General features: G+C 44.7%; 1 protein-coding gene across 1 annotated transcript in view; it reads left to right on the plus strand.

The window, feature by feature from the left end:
• The first annotated feature begins 267 nt into the window (after window positions 1-267).
• YWHAG (tyrosine 3-monooxygenase/tryptophan 5-monooxygenase activation protein gamma) overlaps window positions 268-22394 on the plus strand; it is a 32249-nt gene continuing 10122 nt past the window's right edge. Inside the window, exon 1 of the mRNA XM_519163.7 lies at window positions 268-624. Within this exon, the coding sequence (XP_519163.3) occupies window positions 538-624 (87 nt within the window). The 5' untranslated portion in view covers window positions 268-537. The remainder of the gene's footprint in view (window positions 625-22394) is intronic.

Raw genomic sequence — 22394 nt, forward strand, 5'->3', positions numbered from 1 at the left:
TCTCCTCAGCGCCTCAGTCCACTGCAGGTTACACTACAACTCCCAGGGGCCCATGCGTCCGAGGCCTGGCGGGGCGGGAGGCTCAAGGGGGAGGCGTAAGGGGGCGACTGGAGAAGCTGGGGTGAGGGAACTGGGGAGTGAAGTGAAAAAAGGGGAGAGTGGGGGCGCAGTGGGAAAGGACGGGGTGCCCGGAAGACGCGCAGGGAGCCCAGCTGGGGAGCGGGGAGTTCTAGCCGCGGCCGGGCTCGGGCGGGGCATGGGCGGGGCTTGCGGACGGGCGGGCGGGGCCTGCCTTCGTCATGCGGCGTGGGCGGGGCCGCAGGGGGTTGTCCGTCAGTGGCACGCACAGCAGCCGCAGCCGCCTCGCGCCCGGTCCCGCGGTCGCAGCTCCAGCCGCCTCCTCCGCGCAGCCGCCGCCTCAGCTGCTCGCTCCGTGGGTCGGTCCTCTCCGGCACTTGGGCTCCAGTCGCGCCCTCCAAGCCCTTCAGGCCGCCCCAGTGTCCTCCTCCTTCTCCGGCCAGACCCAGCCCCGCGAAGATGGTGGACCGCGAGCAACTGGTGCAGAAAGCCCGGCTGGCCGAGCAGGCGGAGCGCTACGACGACATGGCCGCGGCCATGAAGAACGTGAGTGTCTCCTCCCCTCCCCCGCCGCTCCCTGCCCCTCCGAAGACGCGGTCCTTGGCGTGGAAGGCCCGGGGCTTCGTCGCCCTGTCGCGATGGCGGGTTGACCGCCCCGTCTCGCTCACTGAGGGGGGCTGGGGAGGGTCCCGAGAGGCGACGGGAACCCGGGCTGTGACGCGGCCTCTTTTCGGAGTCCCCGTGGCCCCGCGGCGCTGCCATTTCGGCCCGGCGCGGGCGCGGGCCGGGGCGGGGTCCCGCGGGGCTGGACTTGGGAGCGGGGTCTCCGGCCCCCGCGGCTCTAGGGGTGCAGGGGACCCGAGCGGGGAGGCGTGCGCATCCTTTGTGCCCCACTTCCCCCCTCCTCCTAGCCTGGGCGTGGGGGCGGGGGACCGCATGGATGCGGTTCCTCTTTCTCTCCCTGGTGTCTGGGCGGCGCCTTTCCCATTCACTCAGCAGGTCTCCCGGTTTTCCACCTCCCCAGCCCCCCCCAAAATCTTCCCCACTGTCTGTCCCGACACATCCCTGAGAATCTTCCCAGAAACATTGTATAGGGTCTCTTGAAAACCTGAGCTCCGTGGTGCAAAATCGAAACCACCTTGCTCACGTTTTTCTTAACAAAAGGCTCTTCTTTCTCCATTCGCCCAAAGCAAGTCCTCCGGCTTTTAGGAAGGGAGAGCGTTTGTCTCGCTAGCGTTTTCATTGATCATTCTCAACATGTCATCTCCATTTTATTCCCTAATGTTTTTGTATTAAAAAGGGTAGGTATTGCCTGTAAAATTAAAAGGTGGTGAATGTAGCTGACTGGTTCGATTCGTGTGACATATGCCATTTCTTTTTTGAATACAGGCACGCGTCTGTTGAAATTCCTATAAGTTGGGGGAAAAAATATTCTGTCTGATCTGATAGTGCAAACAAAGCCGTGGTGAGAGGCAGTATCAAGTCATTCCAGAAGATTCTGCATTTGTCATATTGCAGAGAGCCTAGACTGGGTGGAGGCTGGGAGGAGTTATTTTAAAGGGGAAAAAGTCTTTTTAAAAATTTTTGGTTGTTAGATGCATCTGAGGCTTTTTTTTGTTTAAGCGAGTACATCTTCATGCTGATGAAAAGAGAATACCGATCTCCAGTTGTCGCATTTTGTCTGGGTTGCAGGTTCATCCCTGTATTGCACCATTTTGTCAGTAACACCACATTTATCTAATGGGCTGTCAACCAGTTTGATATTAGAGGAGGGGGAAGTATTGAGCATTATGAAATGAAAGGTAGAAAATTAATCTAATGATTTCGGGCCCCCACTATCTTAATATTTAATTTCCTGCCTTATGTAACAAAGATTTTCAAATTCATCTCCATTGTGAAGTGGATGCTGGAGTGTACCTTGCGTGTTACATCTTTTAAATGAAGCATTATTGATATTACAGATCAATTCTTGAATAAATTTACTGGTTCTCAAAAGAGGACAATGCTGATACCTTTATATTTAAAGCAGCTATGTTAACAAAGAAAGGTTTTTGTCTTATTGAAGAGAACTGATTCTGAAATTCGGAATACTGCTGTGGCCACAGTCGCTGTCTTACAAGGTTTTAATGCTTAAATGATGTAAGTTGCACTTCTAATAGGTATCAGTATTGGAAATATCTTCAGTTCGTGTTATTTAGACTCTTCTAATTTTTCCATATTTCTAGTTCCACAGGAAAGCGAGTGACCTCGCACCTATATCCATAGCAACCAAGTGATGTCACACACAATGACACAGAGGCTGCAATGCACCTAAGGGCTGGTAGGGAGTGTGCAAATGGCATTTATCCAAGGTAATGCAGAAATTAGCCGATAAGCCAGGTGGAATCGAGCACTTCATATTCCACCAGATGAGAATTAGTCCAAAAAATAAGGATATCATTTACCCTTAGACATGCAAATCTGTGACCTCTAGCTAGGCCTTGTTCACCCTATTGCTAGCTTTCTCACAAAAGTTTATAAGATGCTTTTTTATATTTTTAAACATTCATCTCATTTATTTAAAATACTGGGCAATGATGGAATAAAAGTAGAAATTTTAAACGATAATTTATGGAATAAAAGTAGAAATTTTAAACAAGAATATAGTTTATGACACTAGTGCACAGATGGGATGTATACTTGTGTTTATTGCAGATAATTAATTTGGCAGGTTTTAATAAAAACCTTAAAAAAATGATGACTTCCTACTGAGTCATTTTCAGTTACTAGTAGGGAATGAAAACCCGTTCCAAAGCCTTTTAAGTTGAGATTTGGGAAGTTTGTTTTTTACTAGATTTGTGCTTCTGCTCCTTCACAGTATAGAGGAAAGAACAGTTTGTAAAATAAAAACCTTTTTTCAAATCTGTTTCCTGTGACTTTAAGGAAATAGGCTCTGTCCCTCATTTTCCTCATCTGTAAAATGGGACAATACTTGAAAAAGTTGTGCGGATTCAATAAGAAATGTAGTAGGTGTTCCAAAATGGCAACTACCTAATAAATTTTCTTCCTGTTTATAAAAGTCATCGTGGAGAATTTGGAAACTGCAGAGAAAGAAACCAATCTTACCACTCAAGTGAGCTCTCTTTTAAGGCCGAAATCATCCTGTTGATAGAGGGATTAAAATTTATTTGAGTTTAATGAAATTATCCTAGTGCTAACACTATTGGGATCTGTGCAGAATGATAGTTCTTTGTGGGTAACCAGGACAGAAGTACTGTATTGTGCAGTATTTTGAAAAGAAGGAAAGAGGAATGTTAGGTCTTTTAAGACAGATGTTTAGTCTTGTATTGAAGGAGAGTGAACACCTAGATGTATCCTACGTATTAGACAATACTGTCTTGTCCTTTGACTTTTACTAGTCTCTTGAGAAGTTATTATTTTAAGTAGGCTACTGGTACTTGCCTCAGGGGGAGAAAAGGTTCAGGGTTACTAATTTTGTTGAAGTTACTGAGTTAAGCAGTTTAACTCAATGAGGGGTGGGAGGGCAAAGGCAAAAGGCTATCATAATTTTTCTAAATCTTCCTAGTAGGATCAATAGACTTTCACATTCTTTCTATCTTAAATATTCCATTCCCCCTCCCCCCCAGCTCTTCGAGGAGATCAATAGCTATTATCACTAATGGAGTAATGGTACCTCTGTAGACTCTTCAGAGGTGGAGTTCTGCCAACCATTATTCTAAGTCATGTGGCTTGAATTGTTCTCTTCTTGGGCGTGGAAAGAATACAGATCATACAGCTTGCCTTTCATGTGTTAGCCTTCACAGTAACTGAAGCAGATATTAAGTGCTTTTTCTGATTATTTTGGAAATCTATGTGTCTTTTGAATTCTACTGAGGTTCAACATGGCGCTAAATGTTCATCCTCATTGCAGTCCTGGATTAACTGCAAACCTAAGAGTAGGATTTCATCTCTTGTACTCAAGGAAGCCTTATTTATTAAGCCAATCTTTAAATTATTGAAAAGAGTGGAGGAAACGATGTGTTTTTATCGAGGTAAAAGTTGCGTAACATAACTGTCACATAGTCACATCAGATTTCAAGTGCAGTTGAGTGGCATTGGGTACATTCAGTGTTGTGCAGCCGTCACCTATGTTGAAGAAGAGAGAAAGTGGTTATTTTTAAAAAGTGATGCCAGTCTGGACTACAGCTGGCTGGAATTCAGCACGCCATTACCTATTCAGGAATGTGTCGATAATGGAGTGCCCACAACAGCTCACAGCCAGCGATAATTGTCTATCCCTTTGTCTTCGTTTCCAAGCGTCTGAACTGAAAAAAGGGAATTAGCTTTAGCTACGTTTGTACTGTATTTCCACTTAAAAAGTTATGGAACTTGAACAGTGTATAATGTTCACCCAAATAAATAAGAACAATTTACTTGAAATCTGAGCAAATCGTTAATTCTTTGGGGATTATGGAAATTTTGCTGGTGTTCTAGTGACTCGTTTTCAGCCCTAAGGCTGGCTTTATTATCAGTGATTTGCCGCCTGTGTGGTGGTGGTTTCCTAATGAGTAGGATGCAGGGTTGAGACTGGGGAGCTCCTGCAGCATGAGGCTCTCAACTGATGGGACGCCAGCACAAGACATTCAGTACCTTGTGGCTGTCAGGAGCTGGATGGGAAAAGTAGTTACTTTTCCCTTCTTTACCCATTCCCAATATCAGCAGTCCTAACCTTATTTTATTTTATTGTATTTTATTTTAATTTTTTTGAGACGGAGTCTTGCTCTGTCACCCAGGCTGGAGTGCAGTCGGCAGTGGTGTGATATCTCGGCTCACCGCAACCTCTGCCTCCCAGGTTCAAGTGATTCTCCTGCCTCAGCCTCCCAAGTAGCTGGGATTACAGGCACCCACCACCAAGCCCAGTGAATTTTTGTAGTTTTGATAGAGACAGGGTTTCACCATGTTGGCCAGGCTGAGCTCGAACTCCTGACTTCAGGTGATCTGCCCACCTCAGCCTCCCGAAGTGCTGGGATTACAGGCGTGAGCCACCGTGCCCAGCCTCAAGGACCACTTTCTGTGCTCGGTAGTCAAAGGGAAATACCACTTTTAAATGATATAAAACGTTATCTTCTCTTTGCCTTCTTTTGAAAGTTACTTAGTGTTTTACCAGATATTCCAGTCTATAATTATGTGTGCATTTGATTGCTTGGTTTTTGTTTTTTTTTTTTTTTTGAGGCAAGGTCTCACTCTGTCACCCAGGCTGGAGCATGGCTCACTGCAGCCTCCACCTCACAGGCTAAAGCGATCCTCCAGCCCCAGCCACCCAAGTAGTTGGGACTACAGGAGCATGCCACCACACCTGGCTATTTTTTTGTATTGTTTTTTGTAGGAACGGGGTGTTGCCATGTTGTCCAGGCTGGTCTTGAGCTCCTGGACTCAAGCAATCTGCCCATCTTGGCCTCCCAAAGTACTGGGATTACAGGTGTGAGCCACCACACCCAGCCCAGTCTATAATTATAATGCAGCTAAATGTTGCCTTTCTACAAAGGCTACCAATACCAGCTGCCTTATGGCCTCTCCTCTCAGAATTATTTTTCTGTGTCTTCCCCAAATTCCATTTTAGGTGTCAGCTATCATTTTGATTAACTACCAAAACATATTATTTTACTTAAAATTGTCATTTGTAGAAATCTTGAAAATTTTGATATTTTGCTAAATGAATTTATGAATTTGAGTGGTAGAAAATTAGTTACACGAAAACTGATTTAAAAAATTCCCTGGGTCAGGCACGGTGGCTCACGCCTGTAATCCCAGCACTTTGGGAGGCTGAGGCAGGTGGACCATGAGGTCAGGAGTTGGAGACCAGCCTGACCAACATGGTGAAACTTGTCTCTACTAAAAATACAAAAAATTAGCTGGGCTTGGTGGCATGCACCTGTAATTCTAGCCACTTGGGAGGCTGAGGCCGGAGAATTACTTGAACCTGGGAGGCAGAGGTTGCAGGGAGTTGAGATTGCACCACTGCACTCCAGCCTGAGTGACAGAGCAAGACTCCATCTTGAAAAAAAGAAAAAAAAATTCCCAAAAGAAAGCTTTAATTTTAAGGTAAATAGTTATAAATAATTGGTTTGCTACCATGATTTTGTAGAAAAAATAAAAATTGTAAATCTTAAAAGACCATGTGCATGAGTCTTTTCTTTCTGTTTAAAGAACTGGTGAAGTCTTAGTTAAATTGCTCCCAGCATTTCACTTCTTAAGTGTGTGTCCTACAGAAATAGACTTTTCTTTACCTGAGTTGAATACTGCTAATATGTGCTGCATGGCATTAAGTTTTGGTTATGGGCCGGGTGTAGTGGCTCACGCCTGTAATCCCAGCACTTTGGGAGGTCGAGGTGGGTTGATCAATTGAGGTCAGGAGTTCAAGACCAGCCTGCTCAACATGGTGAAATCCCATCTGTACTAAAAATAACAAAAATTAGCTGGGCATGGTGGCGCATGCCTGTAATCCCAGCTACTAGAGAGGCTGAGGTAGGAGAATCACTTGAACCCAAGAGGCAGAGGTTGCAGTGAGCCGAGGTCATACCACTGCACTCCAGCCTGGGTGACAGTGCGAGACTCTGTCTCTAAAAAAAAAAAAAGAAGTTTTGGTTGTGAATAGGAAAGAGAGTGTTCTTACATAATATAGATTTTTAACATAACATTAAAACAATAAAATTATTCCAAATAAACTCTTGGGCTTCTTAACCTTTGGAAGGGTACCTGTCTTTGGAGAGAGAAAGCCCATTTTGGTGAGTGGGACCCAGGTACCCAGCTTTCCTCTGAGCAGGGGTGTCCGAATTGGGAGTATGACAGTGACAGCAGTGGCCAGCTGAACATGTAATGACAGTAGCTGAAGAGGAGTCACTGATCCACCCCCAACCTGCCGCAAGCTGAGTATGAAGAGCAGCTGCCGTGGGCAGGGAAGTGAGGAATGGCTAAGGGAGCGAGGGGAAGGCTTTAAAAAGCCAGGTTTCTTTTGAAGCCGTAGAGATGATTTACATTTCTTGAGCTGTCTGAAAGGAATTACTCATATGACTCTTAAGCTACCATATTTAAAAAACCCAGATCTGGGAAACAAAATGCCTATGGTGCTAGTTGTTTAAGAATGTAGAAATCAGCTTGAATTTTTGACTTTCTATACAGACTGCTTTTGTAGCAATCTAACATGAAGCAGTGAGCATGTCTTTGCAGTGGAGGTGCAGCATAGTGAGTAGCCATGCGGATAACCCCATACTCATTGGCAGTATGTTATGATGTGAGGGCCCGCCTGGCCTGGGTAGGCTAAAGAGCAGTGGTCCCCAACCTTTTTGGCACCAGGGACCCGTTTCATGGAAGACAGTTTTTCCATGGACTGGGTGGGGTGAGGGGTAAGGGGATGGTTTGGGGATGAATCAAGCACATTGCATTTATTGTGCACTTTATTATTGCTACATTGTAGTATGTAATGTAATAATTATACAACTCACCGTAATGTAGGATCAGTGGGAGCCCTGAGCTTGTTCTACAATTAGATGGTCCCGTCTGGGGGTGATGGGAGACAGTGACAGATCATCAGGCATTAGATTCTCATAAGGACCATGCAGCCTACATCCCTTTTGTGTGCAGTTCACAGTATAGTTGGCACTCCTTTGAGAATCTAATGCCACCGCTGATCTGACAGGAGGCGGAGCTCAGGTGGTAATTCGAGCAGTGGGGAGCGACAGACTTCTTGCTCTGCAGCCAGGTTCGTGACAGGCCATGGACCCGTTGGGCACCCCTACTATAGAGAATAGATGTTATTATTTTCAAACCTTCACATTAGGTCTTGTATCTGTGTAATAGAGGTTAAGACTGGAAGTTATTTTTCCTACTAGGTTGAAAAAAATGACCCTACTCAGAAAGGCGAGAAGAATGAACAGGAGAGGAGAATACGAACAACAGAAAAGGGCATTCCAAGGCGAGGAAAGCTAGTGGGGACAAGGGAGTAGGGAAGGAATATTCTAGAATATCTTGGATTTTGGAATGCCATGCCTATTTAAGGGAGTCTGTAGTCTTTGGAAGGCTGTGAACAATGGGATTGACTACTGAAGACAAAAATGTTGGTGGCCTTTCAGGATGCTAGAAATTTCGGGGGAAAATGACAAGAAGAATCACCATAATGATTCACATGCAGGGATATTTCCATCGTGTCTTTTTCTACAGTTTATATTCTTTTGCACCTTGCTTTTTTCACTTGACATCATTTCAATGATATTCTGTCATTATTTTCAGTAGCTGAATAATTCTGTGGATATATCATAATTTAATTATTTTTTTGCTTAGTATTTAGGCTGTTTCCAAATTTACATTGTAAATAATATTGATGTGTGGGTATAGATGGTCCCTGATTTCAGATGGTTTAACTTAACGATTTTTCTTTTTTCTTTTTTTTGAGACAGCCTTGCTCTATTGCTCAGGGTGGAGTGCAGTGGCGCGATCTCAGCTTACTACCACCTCTGCCTCCTGAGTTCCAGCGATTCTCCTGCCTCAGCTTCCCAAGTAGCTGGGATTACAGGCACGTACCACTACGCCCGGCTAATTTTTGTATTTTCAGTAGAAATAGGGTTTCCCCTTGTTGGCCAGGCTGGTCTCCAACTCCTGGCCTCAGGTGACGTGCCCGCCTTGGCCTCCGGAAGTGCTGGGGTTACAGGCATGAGCCACTGCGCCTGACCTTAACCTGACGATTTTTCAACTTTACGATGGTGCAAAAGCAGTAGGCATTCAGTAAGCTCCTCCACTTAGGAGGGTCATGTCCCCATAAATGAGTTGTACGTCAAGGAGCATCTGGTATCTTTCAGGCACAATTCGTACGTTAAGACAGACCCAAGAGGGGAATTGCTGGAAAACCAGCTAAGAATAATGTTTAAGGTCCTCACTAGTAGAGGGTATGCTTGAAAGTTTTGAAAGATGTGTTTGAATAGGTATTATGTATACATGTTTCAGAATTCAAAAGGCACCCATTGCCCTTTGTCCTCTAGGAAGGAAAATGAGGTTGAAGCAGGGGTAGGCTCGATGCCAGCTTATTTGAGGCAAGGGCCCATCTCCCTTATGCTTCTTTGGAGTGATTGCCTTTTTTTTCCCTTTGACTAATGGAAACTTTCAAACATACAAAATAAAGACAAATAGTACAGTAACCCCCGTACACCCAGCTTCACCATTTTTCAGCACTTCGGTCTTTTATCTGTATTTTCTTACTCTTCTGGCCTCCTCGGGGATTATTTACCAATTTGAAAGATGGCTTTTTGGAGACAGTCTTGCTCTGTTGCCCAGGCTGGGGTACAGTGGTCCAATCTCAACTCACTGCAACCTCCCCCTCCTGGATTCAAGCAATTCTCCTACCTCAGCCTCCCCAGTAGCTGGGATTACAGGTGCCCACCACCACGCCTGGCTAATTTTTGCATTTTTAATAGAGACCAGGTTTCACCATGTTAGCCAGGCTGATCTCAAACTCCTGACCTCAAGTGATCCACCTGCAGGCATGTTTTTGTTTTTCATCGTTTGCTGGCCACGTAGAAAAAGACTTCAGATTTTTGGAACTTGATCTATTTATTGAGGAAGGGAAAACAATATGGCACAACTTCAAACAAAGCTATCATTAACAGATTAAATTTTTAAAACTTACATAGAATGTATTTCTACCAACATTATTTGGAGCTGTGGCATGTAGATTCTCAAAAACACTTGCTGAGTGAATTACAACTGCCTCTTACTTTCATTTTTTGGTACCCTGTTGCATTTTGATCTTGGTTTTCTCTTTTCATCATCTGGCTGTGTGTGTGTGTGTGTGTGTGTGTGTATTAATAAATGATGACCAAAACGCGTCTGGACCGCAGTGGAAAACTTACAGTAGTTTTTGGTATGTTTTTTTTTTTTTTGAGACAGAGTCTTGCTCTGTCGCCCAGGCTGGAGTGCAGTGGCGCGATCTCAGCTCACTGCAAGCTCTGCCTCCCAGGTTCACGCCATTCTCCTGCCTCAGCCTCCCGAGTAGCTGGGACTACAGGCGCCCACCACCACGCCCGGCTAACTTTTTGTATTTTTAGTAGAGATGGGGTTTCACCGTGTTAGCCAGGATGGTCTCAATCTTCTGACCTCGTGATCCACCCACCTCGGCCTCCCAACGTGCTGGGATTACAGGCGTAAGCCACCACACCCGGCCGGGAAGATGAGATTTTTTAAATTACACACTTAGATGAAATATTGTAATATAGTTTGATGTTTACTGTCACCTTGGGAAGCATTTTTATGTACTTTTCCCATTTAATTTCACAACAGTTTTATAAAGTGATAATCTTCTGATTTTAAAGGTGGAAATGTTTAATTTGCCTTAAAATTTTTTTTTCAAAGTCTAAGGCTCATGGTTTGTAATCCCAGCACTTTGGGAGGCTGGCTGACTCACGCCTGTAATCCCAGCACTCTGGGAGGTGGAGGCGGGCGGGTCACCTGAGGTCAGGAGTTTGAGACCAGCCTGGCCAACATGGTGAAGCCCTGTGTCTACAGAAAATACAAAAATTAGGCCAGGCGCGGTGGCTCACACCTGTAATCCCAGCACTTTGGGAGGCTGAGGTGGGTGGATCACGAGGTTAGGAGATCGAGACCATCCTGGCAAACACGGTGAAACCCCGCCTCTACTAAAAATACAAGAAAATTAGTCGGGCGTGGTGGCGGTCACCTGTAGCCCCAGCTACTCGGGAGGCTGAGGCAGGAGAATGGCGTGAACCCGGGGTGGCGCAGCTTGCACTGCACTCCAGCCTGGGCAACAGAGCGAGACTCTGTCTCAAAAAAAAAAAAAAAAAATTAGCGGGCATGGTGGCATGCGCCTATAGTCCCAGCTGCTCGGAGGCTGAGGCATGAGAATCACTAGAACCAGGGAGACAGGCTACAGTGAGCTGAGATTGTGCCACTGCACTCTAGCCTGGGCGACACGCTATCTCCAAAAAAAAAAAACGAAGTCTAAGGCTCTTGTTTTAAGTTTTTGTTTTTTCTAGAAAAGGGGTCATGGGTAAAGTGGATACCAGCTGTTGCTTCAATTGATCTCTTTCAATTAATTTTAGCATATGTTCCATTGCTTGCAGATGCATGGAAAATCCTTTTAAACTGCTGCATATTTAATAATTTTTCCATTGGTTAACCTTGAGATGGTGGCGTGTCATCTAGGTTTAAATACAGAAGAACTCATTTCCTTTAGGACAGTTGAAAGATGTATTACTCAATACAAGTGTAACCCGGTTTCTTTTAGAAAACATTCGATCCCACAATTGCAGTGTGTTTTTTGAATGTCATTTAACAAAGGAGAGCTTGAGATTTTTAACATGAGGTAAGTGCTGTAGTTTTGCTGTTTGGAGTCTTAGAGATATTGCCAGGAGGCATGAGGGTACCACTCAGAACCGAATGGAAGCAGATACCTCACTCAAAAGAAACAGATCTGGGAGGAAGAGAAAACCTTTTGTATAGCAAATAAAAACCAGAATAATATAGTTTTATGTGGAATTTGCAAACTGGAGTTTGGAGCATGTTTTGAGGATTTGGGTGAAGATCAAAGGAAGAAAAGAGATGCTAGTTATTTATATTGTATATAAGATATTTTCGTAGACATTCGAGTGTTTTTTTTTTGTTTGTTTGTTTGCTGAGACTGATTTTCCCTCTTATTTCCCAGGCTGGAGTTCAATGGCACGATCTCAGCTCACTGCAACCTCCACCTCCCAGGTTCAAGCGATTCTCCTGCTGCAGCCTCCCAAGTAGCACATGCCACCATGCCCAACTAATTTTTTTGTATTTTTAATAGAGACAGGGTTGCACCATGTTGGTCAGGCTGGTGTTGAACTCCTGACCTCAGGTGAACCACCTGCCTTGGCCTCCCAAAGTGCTAGGATTACAGGCATGAGCCACCGTGCCCGGCAGACATTTGAGTATTTGAATGTAAGCATTTGAATATTTTGTAGACATTTTAGGCAGGTGAAAGAAATAAATGCACTGATCTAAAATCCTAGGAAAGATACGGTTGTGATGGGAGTCCTGTTGAACATCTGTGGGGATCTTGATTCCACAAAAGAAATTGAAGTAAGCCTAGGGTGCTGTGCTACTGGAGACGGACGCTTAGTTGACACTGGTCGTCAGGGAGGGTTTCCTAGAGGAAGTGATGCCTGCGCAGTGTCTTTGGGGAACTTGAGGGAGGGGGAGAGGTTGGAGGAAGGAATAGCCAGGCAGAGGGCATAGGACGCTTAGTTTCAGGATGGAAAAGGAGAACTGGTGGCATGATTTGTCTAGTCCTTGTTGGTGGCATTCAGGGAATGCTGTGGTGGTGCGCTTTTTGAGGGAGTAGCAGGAAATGAGTTGAAAGAGGTTAACAGGAACCAGTTCACGAAGGGCCTTCTGAGGTTTGTTTCTTCTTAAGCCATGGTGAGTCTCTTCAGGCTGAAGAGGACCATAATCTAATTTTTGGTGTGGAGAGATCCCAGGCAGCAGTGTGGAAACTGAGTACGACAGTGAGGCAGAGCAAGGGGAGGCTGAGGAGTAGATTGTCAGGTCTAGTCTTCAGGGACCTGGACAAGAATGGCAAGGGCAGGTTGGAGAGGCAGAAATGGGTGGCCAGAGATAGAAGAAGAAAGAGGAGGAGAAAATGGTGGAAAAGATGAATTCTGGTGTTCTGCTGAATTTGAGGAAACACTTAAGTGGAGGCAAATTAACTTGGCTACAGGTCAATTTGACCGCTATTCGTAACAGTGCCCTGGCACAGTGTAAGCAAAGAAACATTTAGGATCCACTAATAACCAGGCTGGCCTAACAGCTGCAGAATATAATATCCTCTTCCCTGGTAGAACTGACATTCAAGAGGGAGCCACTTTGTATCCATGTGTGTTGGAACCATGCAGAACAAAGGTCACCCAGAGAAAAATGTAGCATCTGTGTCACAGTGTAAAGCGCTGGGGAGTGGTTGGCACTTAAGTAGTGACTGGAACGAGGAAGGAAAGACCAGGAAAGAAGGCTGACAAGGGGAGGAGAGCCTCAGGAAAGAGCGGTCATCAGGGTTAGATGCCTCTGTAAGTTCAGACTTAAGATGAAGACCAAGAGCACTGGATGCCTGGGGTCGGAAGACAGTGACAACTGTGTAGGGCTGTGGGGTTGAGGAGGGAGTGAAACATTGAAGAAATGGTAACAATTATAGACTTAATTCCAGAACCTTGATTTTGAAAGAACCAGGAAGAGGTGGGATTGAAATGCATCATTTATTTTTTATTTTATTTATTTACTTACTTATTTTTTAATTTTTTTTTGAGGCGGAGTTTCACTCTGTAGCCCAGGCTGGAGTGCACTGGTGCAATCTCGGCTCCCTGCAGCCTCCATCTCCCGGGTCCCGGTTCAAGCAATTCTGCTGCCTCAGCCTACCTAGTAGCTGGGATTACAGGCTCGTGCCACCATGCCCAGCTAATTTTTGTATTTTTAGTAGAGACGGGTTTCACCATGTTGGCCAGGCCGGTTTTGAAGACCTCATGATCCGGTCACTTCGGCCTCCCAAAGTGCTGGGATTACAGGCATGAGCCACTGCGCCAGGCCTCATTTTTTTAAATCTTAACGTTCACTGTATGTTAATGGGAAAGAGTAGGAGAGGGAGAATAGAAGAATGTAATAGAATGACCAGTGGGAATCCATGGAGGGGGAAGAAACATCTTTTGTTGGCACTCAACAAAGGAGGCAGTGATCGATGCAGCTACTTTTGGAAGAAAGGCTTGGCCGGGTACGGTGGCTCACGCCTGTAATCCCAGCACTTTGGGAGGCCGAGGCGGGTGGATCACGAGGTCAGGAGATTGAGACTATCCTGGCTAACATTGTGAAACCCCGTCTCTACTAAAAAATACAAAAAATTAGCTGGGCATTGTGGCGGGTGCCTGTAGTCCCAGCTACTCGGGGGGCTGAGACAGGAGAATGGTGTGAACCCGGGAGGCAGAGCTTGCAGTGAGCCAAGATCGTGCCACTGCACTCCAGCCTGGGTAACAGAGCGAGACTCCGTCTCCAAAAAAAAAAAAAGCCTTAGGATAGGCTTAACTAATGGTCACGTTCCTCTATGAAGAAGAGGTGGCAGGCAATAACCTAGGATTGCCAGGCGGTTTGTAGTGACTTCAACCTCTAGTTCTCTCTCTCAGTGTCCCCCTCCCTCACCTAAATCTTGGCTGTGAGAGTGGGAGGAGGGGCAGGGGGTTGGATTGATCTGGGTATTTTAGGGATGGTGTAGCAGAAGGACAAGACAGTGATATGCCTGCAGAAAGAATGGAGTTGCTGGGTCTCCATGAACCTTGCAGGGAAGGACTAAAGCCTGAAGGGAACGTGCTAAGAGAGAAAGGACAGTATTCAAGAGTAAGTCTTTTATGAGTAGGGACTGGGAGGTTACAAGAGTTTGACTTTAAAAGTGAATGATTCTGCATAAGGTCAAGAGTGTGGTTTGGGGTAAGTTGTCCCAATTGATGAGTTCAACTAATGTTTATAATTCATTTTTGAGAATAGCCTTGGGATAATGGAAGTGGTAGAGGTCTGGACACAGATAAATAACCCCATTTAAAGTGACATTGATTCCAGGAGAAATTGTAGAAGCAAAGATCAGATCTGAAAGAGATGATCATGTAGGAGTCAATATGGGTGTGTTTAAGAACCTTTTCAACTAATTTTGATTGAACTAATTTTGGAATAGGGTTTTTGACTGCCAGCCATGGGAGTGCTGGAACATAGTATATCTGGATTTTTTCAAGGCATTTGATGAGGTGTCTTCCTGATACGGAGTTAGGTGAGCTGTAGAGGCATGTCATGTGCCCTAATTGTTAAAAATGTTTTAACAAGCCTAATTCTGAGGTGGGCTGATCACCTGAGCTCAGGAGTTCAAGACCAGCCTGGCCAACATGGTGAAACCCTGTCTGTACTAAAAATACAAAAATTAGCCAGACGTGGTGGCATGCACCTGTGGTCCCAGATACTTGGGAGGCTGAGGTGGGAGCATCTCTTGGACCTGGGAGGTGGAGGCTGCAGTGAGCCGATATCGCACCACTGCATTCCAGCCTAGGCAACAGAGCGAGACTCTGTCTCAAAAAAAAAAAAATCCTAATTGTTTGCTTAAAGTCCTGTACCCTGATCCCCAGGTTCATCTGTTCCATTACACTTGGTGCAGGTGTTGCTTAACAGTAACACTTGCAGAGAAAGTTAGATCTCGGGCTTTGACTGACATCTCAATAGGAATTGAATATGATTTGCTTTTCATAAGTCAGTTTAGTTTGGAGCTGTGAAATACAGTATTAGTGTTTGCTTGTCTCAAACTACCCCAAACAAATATTTGTTAATTCTCACAATTTAACACTGGATGAACTGCAGTGGCCTCACCCACAGTCTCTCACCTCCAGGTTAACCCAGGCTTCTTCACGTGGTGGTGGAAGGTCCCAGCAGCGAGTCCCAGCTCACAGGCACTTTTCAAGCCTTGTCTATCTCATACTTGCTTAGGCTCCATTAGTCAAAACCAAGTCACATGACCAAGTTCAGATTATGGAGGTAGAGAGATAACCCATCTCTTGATGAGAGTAGCTGGATTCATATTGGAAAGGAGGTGGGTGGAAGGAATGACAGAGTCAGGAGGAATTACTAGGACCCTTTTTGAAAACAATCTCAGCTGGGTACATCATGTGGAGATTGATGTCATTCAGCACACTTTCAGAAGTGACTGTTGAGTTAAGGTACCACCGTGATTCATGGGTGATGCTGATTCACATGGCCAAGCCCAGATTCTAGGGGTGGAGTATGAGCGTTATATTAATGTGAAGAAGTAGAGAGAGGTGTGATGGGAAGAGTCTGAGTCTGGTGGCCGGGGTATCGAGAACTCACAGCAGGGTTCTTCTGCTTCCACAGTATGTGCATTCGGAGCAGATGATCCTTTGCTAATGTGGAGGCCGTCCTGTGCATTGTAGGGTGTTCAGCAGCATCCCTGGCCTCCAACCAGTAGATATCTTAATAAAGCTGATTTTTAAAAACAGCTGCAGTACACCATAGTTTACAACAGCTTTTACACATAACAACCTAATTTTTTTTCTTGAGATGGAGTCTTGCTCTGTCACCCAGGCTGGAGTGCAATGGTGCAATCTTGGCTCACTGCAACCTCTGTCTCCTGGTTTCAAGCGATTCTCCTACCTCACCCTCTCAAGTAGCTGGGATTACAGGTGCCTGCCACCACACCCAGCTAATTTTTGTATTTTTAGTAGAGACGGGGCTTCATCATGTTGGCTAGGCTGGTCTCGAATTCCTGACCTCAGGTGATCCTCCTGCCCGGCCTCCCAAAGTGGTGGGATTACAGGTGTGAGCTACTGCGCCCGGCTGGTTAATTTTTTTTAACAGTTTAATTTTTTGGTGGGAAAGTCCTCTCTCCCCGCCACTTCCAAGTCAGATCTATGATAAAACTAGTAATTAATTAGAAATAGCCACTAGTTTGTTTGATGAGTTCAGAAAGTAGCCCAGCGGAGGTTCGAAGCCTGATATACTAAATAGCAGGCTGAAAGGTATTGATAAGCAGGAGCGCATTTAGGGGAAGATTGGGACAGGGATGGAAACAGTGAGTAAGGTTAGAGAAGACTCTAGGATATGAGAACCAGTCTCGCCAGTTTCAAAAATGCATTCTGGCCCCCAAGAGAGAAAGATCTTAAGGCCAGCGAATGGCAGTTGTAGGGAAATAAGCAGCCTTGATATGAAGAAGTCAAGTACTTGTTAACCTCTGAAGGTGGAATTCAACCAAGTTCTCACAGGAGTGTGCAACAGAGGGTCAGAGACCGTCCTTCACCCAGCAGGGTTTGTAAGAAGGAAGGGAGTGCTGGTTTGGGGAGGAAGGTGTGGGTTATCTGCATTTCAGAGTGAGTTCTCTTAGTGTGTTTCTTCTTTGACTTTTTCCTCCGTATTGGTGGGATCGAATGCTTCATAATGACAGATACCCATGGCAGGACATGTACATTTCCTGTCCTTTTTCATTTTTCTTTTATGATAGCTGTGCATAAATCTAAACAAGCCCTTTCATTCACCTTTTTGGAGAGGATATTGAGAAATATAACCTGCACTACATTACTAGATGTTGGTAGGAGGTCACAAGAGGAGGATTAAATGTAAGAGCCAGAGGTCAGTGCTCCATTACAGTGAGTTTTCTCTGTGTAAGTCCATGTATTAAGAAGCATCAAGTATTTCGAATTTTATATTTCAAACAAGTGAGCTGATGATGTTTGATTGCTGGTGTGTGTGAGAGTGCTATATAAACTGTCGTATAGTGCAGCAATTTTTCAGTAGCTTTGTTGAGATATAGTTTACATACCATGCGATTCACCCATTTAAAGTGTGCAATTTAATGGTTTTCAGTATGTTCAGACTTGCATAACCATCACCACATTCTAGAACATGCCATCAACCCAAAAAGAAACCCCATATTGGCAGTCATTCCCCATCACCTCCCCTCCCAACCCAGCCCTAAGTAATCACTAATCTGCTTTCTATTTCTATGGATTTGCCTATTCTGGACGTATTATGTAACTGGAATCAAACAATATGCGGTCTTTTGGACTGGCTGCTTCCATTTAGCAAAATGTTTTCGAGATCATCGGTGTAGCATGTTATCAGTGCATCATTTGTCTGTCTAAATAATATTCCATTACATAGATCACACTACGTTTTGTTCAGCCGTTCCTCATTTGATGGACATTTGCATTGTTTCCACCTTTTGGCTCTTAGGACTAACGTTGCTGTGAACATTACAAGATTTCTTTTTTTTTTTTTGAGGCAAGAGTCTTGTTCTGTCACCCAGGCTGGAGTGCAGTGGCACCACCTCAGCTCACTACAGCCTCCACCTCCTGGGTTCAAGTGATTCTTGTGTCTCAGCCTCCTGAGTAGCTGGGATTACAGGTGCGAGCCACCATGCCCAGCTCATTTTTGTATTTTTAGTTATTTTCAGTTAGAGATGGGGTTTCACCATGTTGCCCAGGCTGGTCTCAAACTCCTGACCTCAAGTGATCTGCCAGCTTCAGCCTCCTAAAGTGCTGGGATTACAGGCATGAGCCAACGCTCCCAGCCCCTGTACAAGATTCTGTATGGGCCAGGTGCGGTGGCTTCCCCTGCACTTTAGGGGGCTGGGGAGGGGCAGGAGGATCACTTTGGTGGCACATGCCTGTAGTCCCAGCTACTCGGGAGGCTAGGCTCAGGCAGAAGGATTGCTTGAGCCCGAGGCTGCAGTGGGCCCTGATCATACTACTGCACTCCAGCCTGGGTGACAGAGTGAGATCCTGTCTCAAAAAAAAAGAATTTTGTATGGACTTATGTTTTTATTTCTCTTGTGTATATCTGGGAGTGGAATTGCTGAGTCATAATGCTGCTAACAAAACATTTTGAGAAACTGCTACAATTCTTAACCTAGAGAAATAGATATGCATGGTTCCCATCTGAATTGGCAAGGGGTAGGGCTGCTTGAGGAGAGATTATTATAAAAAGCCTCCCTCCTTGGTTAAGAACTACTGGTATAGTGGAAAGCATGTGGGATTTGGAGCCAGTGTATTTGAGTTCTGTTCTTCAGCTCTGAGCCTTAATTTTCTTTAAATTAGGAATAATGATACTTAATCATAAATGATTGTCCGGAGGGCGAGGAGTTAGAATTTTGTTGAAAAATCCATTTCTGATCACAAAAGTTTATTAGAAAAATATGGACTAAATGGATACTTTCTTAACATGATAGAGAAAAATACAATTAAACCAAGAGCTGACATTTAAGAATGAAACCACTGGAAATAGTTCCACTGAATTCAAAACAAAACAAAAAAATGCTCATAAGCATTATTGGCATTGGCCTTGTCCAAGTAGTATATGATTCAAGTATAGGAAATTGTAACTATGGGAAAGGACAGGTGGTATTTGGAAACCATAGGTTATGTTTGTAGAGAATAAACTGGAAAAATACTAGAATTGATTGTTAGTGAAACAGGGCTGATCCATACAGTTGCCCCTTGCACAATGTGTGAGTTAGGGGCACAATCAAATCCCATGTGTAACTTTTTTGTTTGTTTTTTGTTTGTGTGTGTATGTGTGTGTTTTGTTTTGTTTTCTGAGGTGGAGTCTCGCTATGTCGCCCAGGCAGGAGTGCGATGGCATGATCTTGGCTCACTGCAACGTCCGCCTCCCAGGTTCAAGCAATTCTCCTGTCTCAGCCTCCCGAGTAGCTGGGATTACAGGTGTGTGCCACCACACCTGGCTAATTTTTTGTATTTTAGTAGAGACGGGGTTTCACCGTGTTGGCCAGCCTGGTCTCGAACTCCTGAGCTCAGGCAATTCACCCGCCTTGGCCTTCCAAAGTGCTGGGATTACAGGTGTGAGCCACCGCACTTGGCAGAAAATATTATTAAGAAAAGCATAAGAGAAACTATATTTACTCTTCATTAAGTGGAAGTGGGTCATTGTAAAAGTCTTCATCCTTACGGTCTTTGTGTTGAATAGGCTGAGCAGGAGGATAAAGAGGATTGGGCTTGCTGTCTCAGGAGTGGCAGAGGTGGAGGAAAATTCACATTTAAGTGGATTTGTGCAGTTCAAACCTGTGTTGTCCAAGGGTCAACAGTATAGAATGTATTCTATATGTTATTACTAACCGTATAAAGGTATCCTTTGTTCTTCATTATATCTTTATCATTTTTATACATTATCATTATTATTATTTTTATATGTATTTTTTGAGATGGAATCTTGCTCTGTCGCCCAGGCTAGAGGGCAGTGGTGCGATCTTGGCTCACTGCAACCTCTGCCTCCCGGGTTCAAGCAGTTCTCCTGTCTCAGCCTCCCGAGTAGCTGGGATTACAGGTGTGCGTCACCATGCCCAGCTAATTTTTGTATTTTTAGTAGAGATGGGGTTTCACCATATTGGCCAGTCTAGTCTTGAACTCCTGACCTCAGGTGATCCGCCCACCTTGGCCTCCCAAAGTGCTGGGATTACAGGCGTGAGCCACCGCGCCCGGCCTGTTACCATTATTTTTATACAACTAAGTTAAAACACACAGAAAGCAAAGAAGTGTGGTTTGAGTTTGTTGTATACATCCATAAACTGTTTATATAAAATTACTGGCTTTGGGCTTTTCTGAAAACTTGGCTTTCAAGATTGGCTTTAAGCTTCAATTGTAGGTATGAATAACAGGGTAAATTGTGGAGAGGGTTTGTTGGAATAAGTACTACTAGTCATCGGTACAAAATTCAACCTAATCAACCTTGACTGCTTCCCAGCCAGTCTGGTTTTGAGACCCTTCTAGAAATGTCGTGTGAATGCACAGGTGATTTTTAGTGCCATCTAGAATTCTGTCATATGCACATGACTAGTGGATACGTGCCTGTTACCCACACTGTCACCTTCACAATGAAGCCTTCGCATTGTGATCGGAGAACAATTCACAGAATGAATGAGGTTGAGCATTTTTCCTATTGTTTTCCTTTTCTCCGTTCCTTTTTTCCATTTTTCTGTTACTGAGATTTTCTGTTTCTAAGATTGATCTTAGAAATTCTCTGGAGGTTTTCATTTATTAGAGAAATTAGCTGGTTCTCTGTGGTGTTGCAGTAGTTACATCATCAGAGACTCTTAGCATAGAAAAAGAGCACAAGATTTGCAGCCTGAGGGCTGGAGTTTTTCCTGCTCTGTGGAGTGTTAATGAGGTGACTCTGGGGAAAAGTCATGTTATTTCTCTGAGTCACACCTGTAAAGCGAGTGTAATACCCACCTTGTGGAGTGGGACTTGGCGCTGTCAGCCAAACCCAGGCCCTCACCCAGCTCTCCTCTCATCTGTGAGACCTTGGCTTGGCCTTGGGTAGAAATTTCACGACTCTGAGGCTGTTCCTCTTCCTCGAATGAATGTTTCCCTCTGCACAATTTTTAGCCAGGGTGATTGCTGCTGGAAAAACCCAACTAAAGTTGTTAGTTCCTAATGAAAATTTTCTCCAAGTATTCCATGCAGTTTGCTGCATTAAGAATACCTCTGTGACTGATACTCCAATGTGAATAAGTTGTATTTTCTCCGTGTAGACTGAGTACCTTGAGTACATCCCACTAGTGTTTTGTGTCTTCACGTTGTGATACAATGTGATGTATGTACTAGATGGTCCATGGATGCTTGATGAATTAATTATTTGATAAGTAGTGGCCATTAAGCATCTTTTCCCTGGTCACCGGACTTATAAAACATGTATCAAGTTTTCTGGAATGAATGTGTGTTGAGAGTCCCCAAGACTGCCTCCAGGCTTGGTGATGTACTGGAACTCAGCAAATACTTGTACTCATGGCTGCAGTTTTTTACTGGGAAGTGTGCAAAGCTCAATCAGCAAATGGGGTCGGGCACAGTGGCTCATGCCGGTAATCCCAGCACTTTGGGAAGCTGAGGCGGGCAGATCACTTGAGCTCAGGAGTTCAAGACCAGCCTGGCCAAACATGGTGAAACCCTGTCTCTACTAAAAATAGAAAGTTTAGCTGGGTGTGGTGGTGGGCGCCTGTAGACCCAGCTACTCGGGAGGCTGAGGCAGGAGAATCACTTGAACCTAGGAGGCAGAGGCCACAGTGAGCCGAGATCACACCACTGCACTCCAGCCTGGGTGGCAGAGGGAGACTACATCTCCAAAAAAAAAAAAAAAAAAAAAAAAAAATTAGCAAAGGGAAGAGGCGCAGGAGATGAAAATCAGAGGAAGCCAGGCGCAAGCTTTCAAGAGTCCTCTCCCAGGGAAATCACATGGGATACACATCATTATTCCAAGCTGTGACAATATGTGAGAAATGCTGTCTACCAGGAGTCTTGTTAGAGAGCAGCTGGGGGCTGGTCACTTAAGTACCCTCTGCCTGCCTAGCACATGTCCAAATCCAGATTCCCGGAAGGAAAACAGGTTTAATATAAACCAGATCGTTTGTACCAACAGATTGGCAACAGTGAGCCATCTTTATCAGGGAATGGTGGGAACCCTTCCTAAATCCAAGTTCTCAGATGCCAGCCAGAGACCAGCCTTGTAAGCAGGCCTTTCGAAAGACAGCAGACTCAAGCCTATTATGTTAACTCTTTTGCACATAAGGGAGTTCATGTTTGAGGCGTGTTATTTCAGATACATAAGGTTATTTTCACAGTGTTTAGTTGATTATTTAGTAAACATAGGTTGTCTTTCAAACGAGTTGTGATGAAGGAGAACCGTGTCCCATCCGTTTGCAGTGGTTTATCCACTGTCTGCATGGTGTATCCTTAACATGGACATCAGCGCACATCCTGCACTTGGTCATCTCA

The sequence above is a fragment of the Pan troglodytes genome, chromosome 6 (genome assembly GCF_028858775.2).
Source record: "Pan troglodytes isolate AG18354 chromosome 6, NHGRI_mPanTro3-v2.0_pri, whole genome shotgun sequence".
Taxonomy (NCBI): domain Eukaryota; kingdom Metazoa; phylum Chordata; class Mammalia; order Primates; family Hominidae; genus Pan; species Pan troglodytes.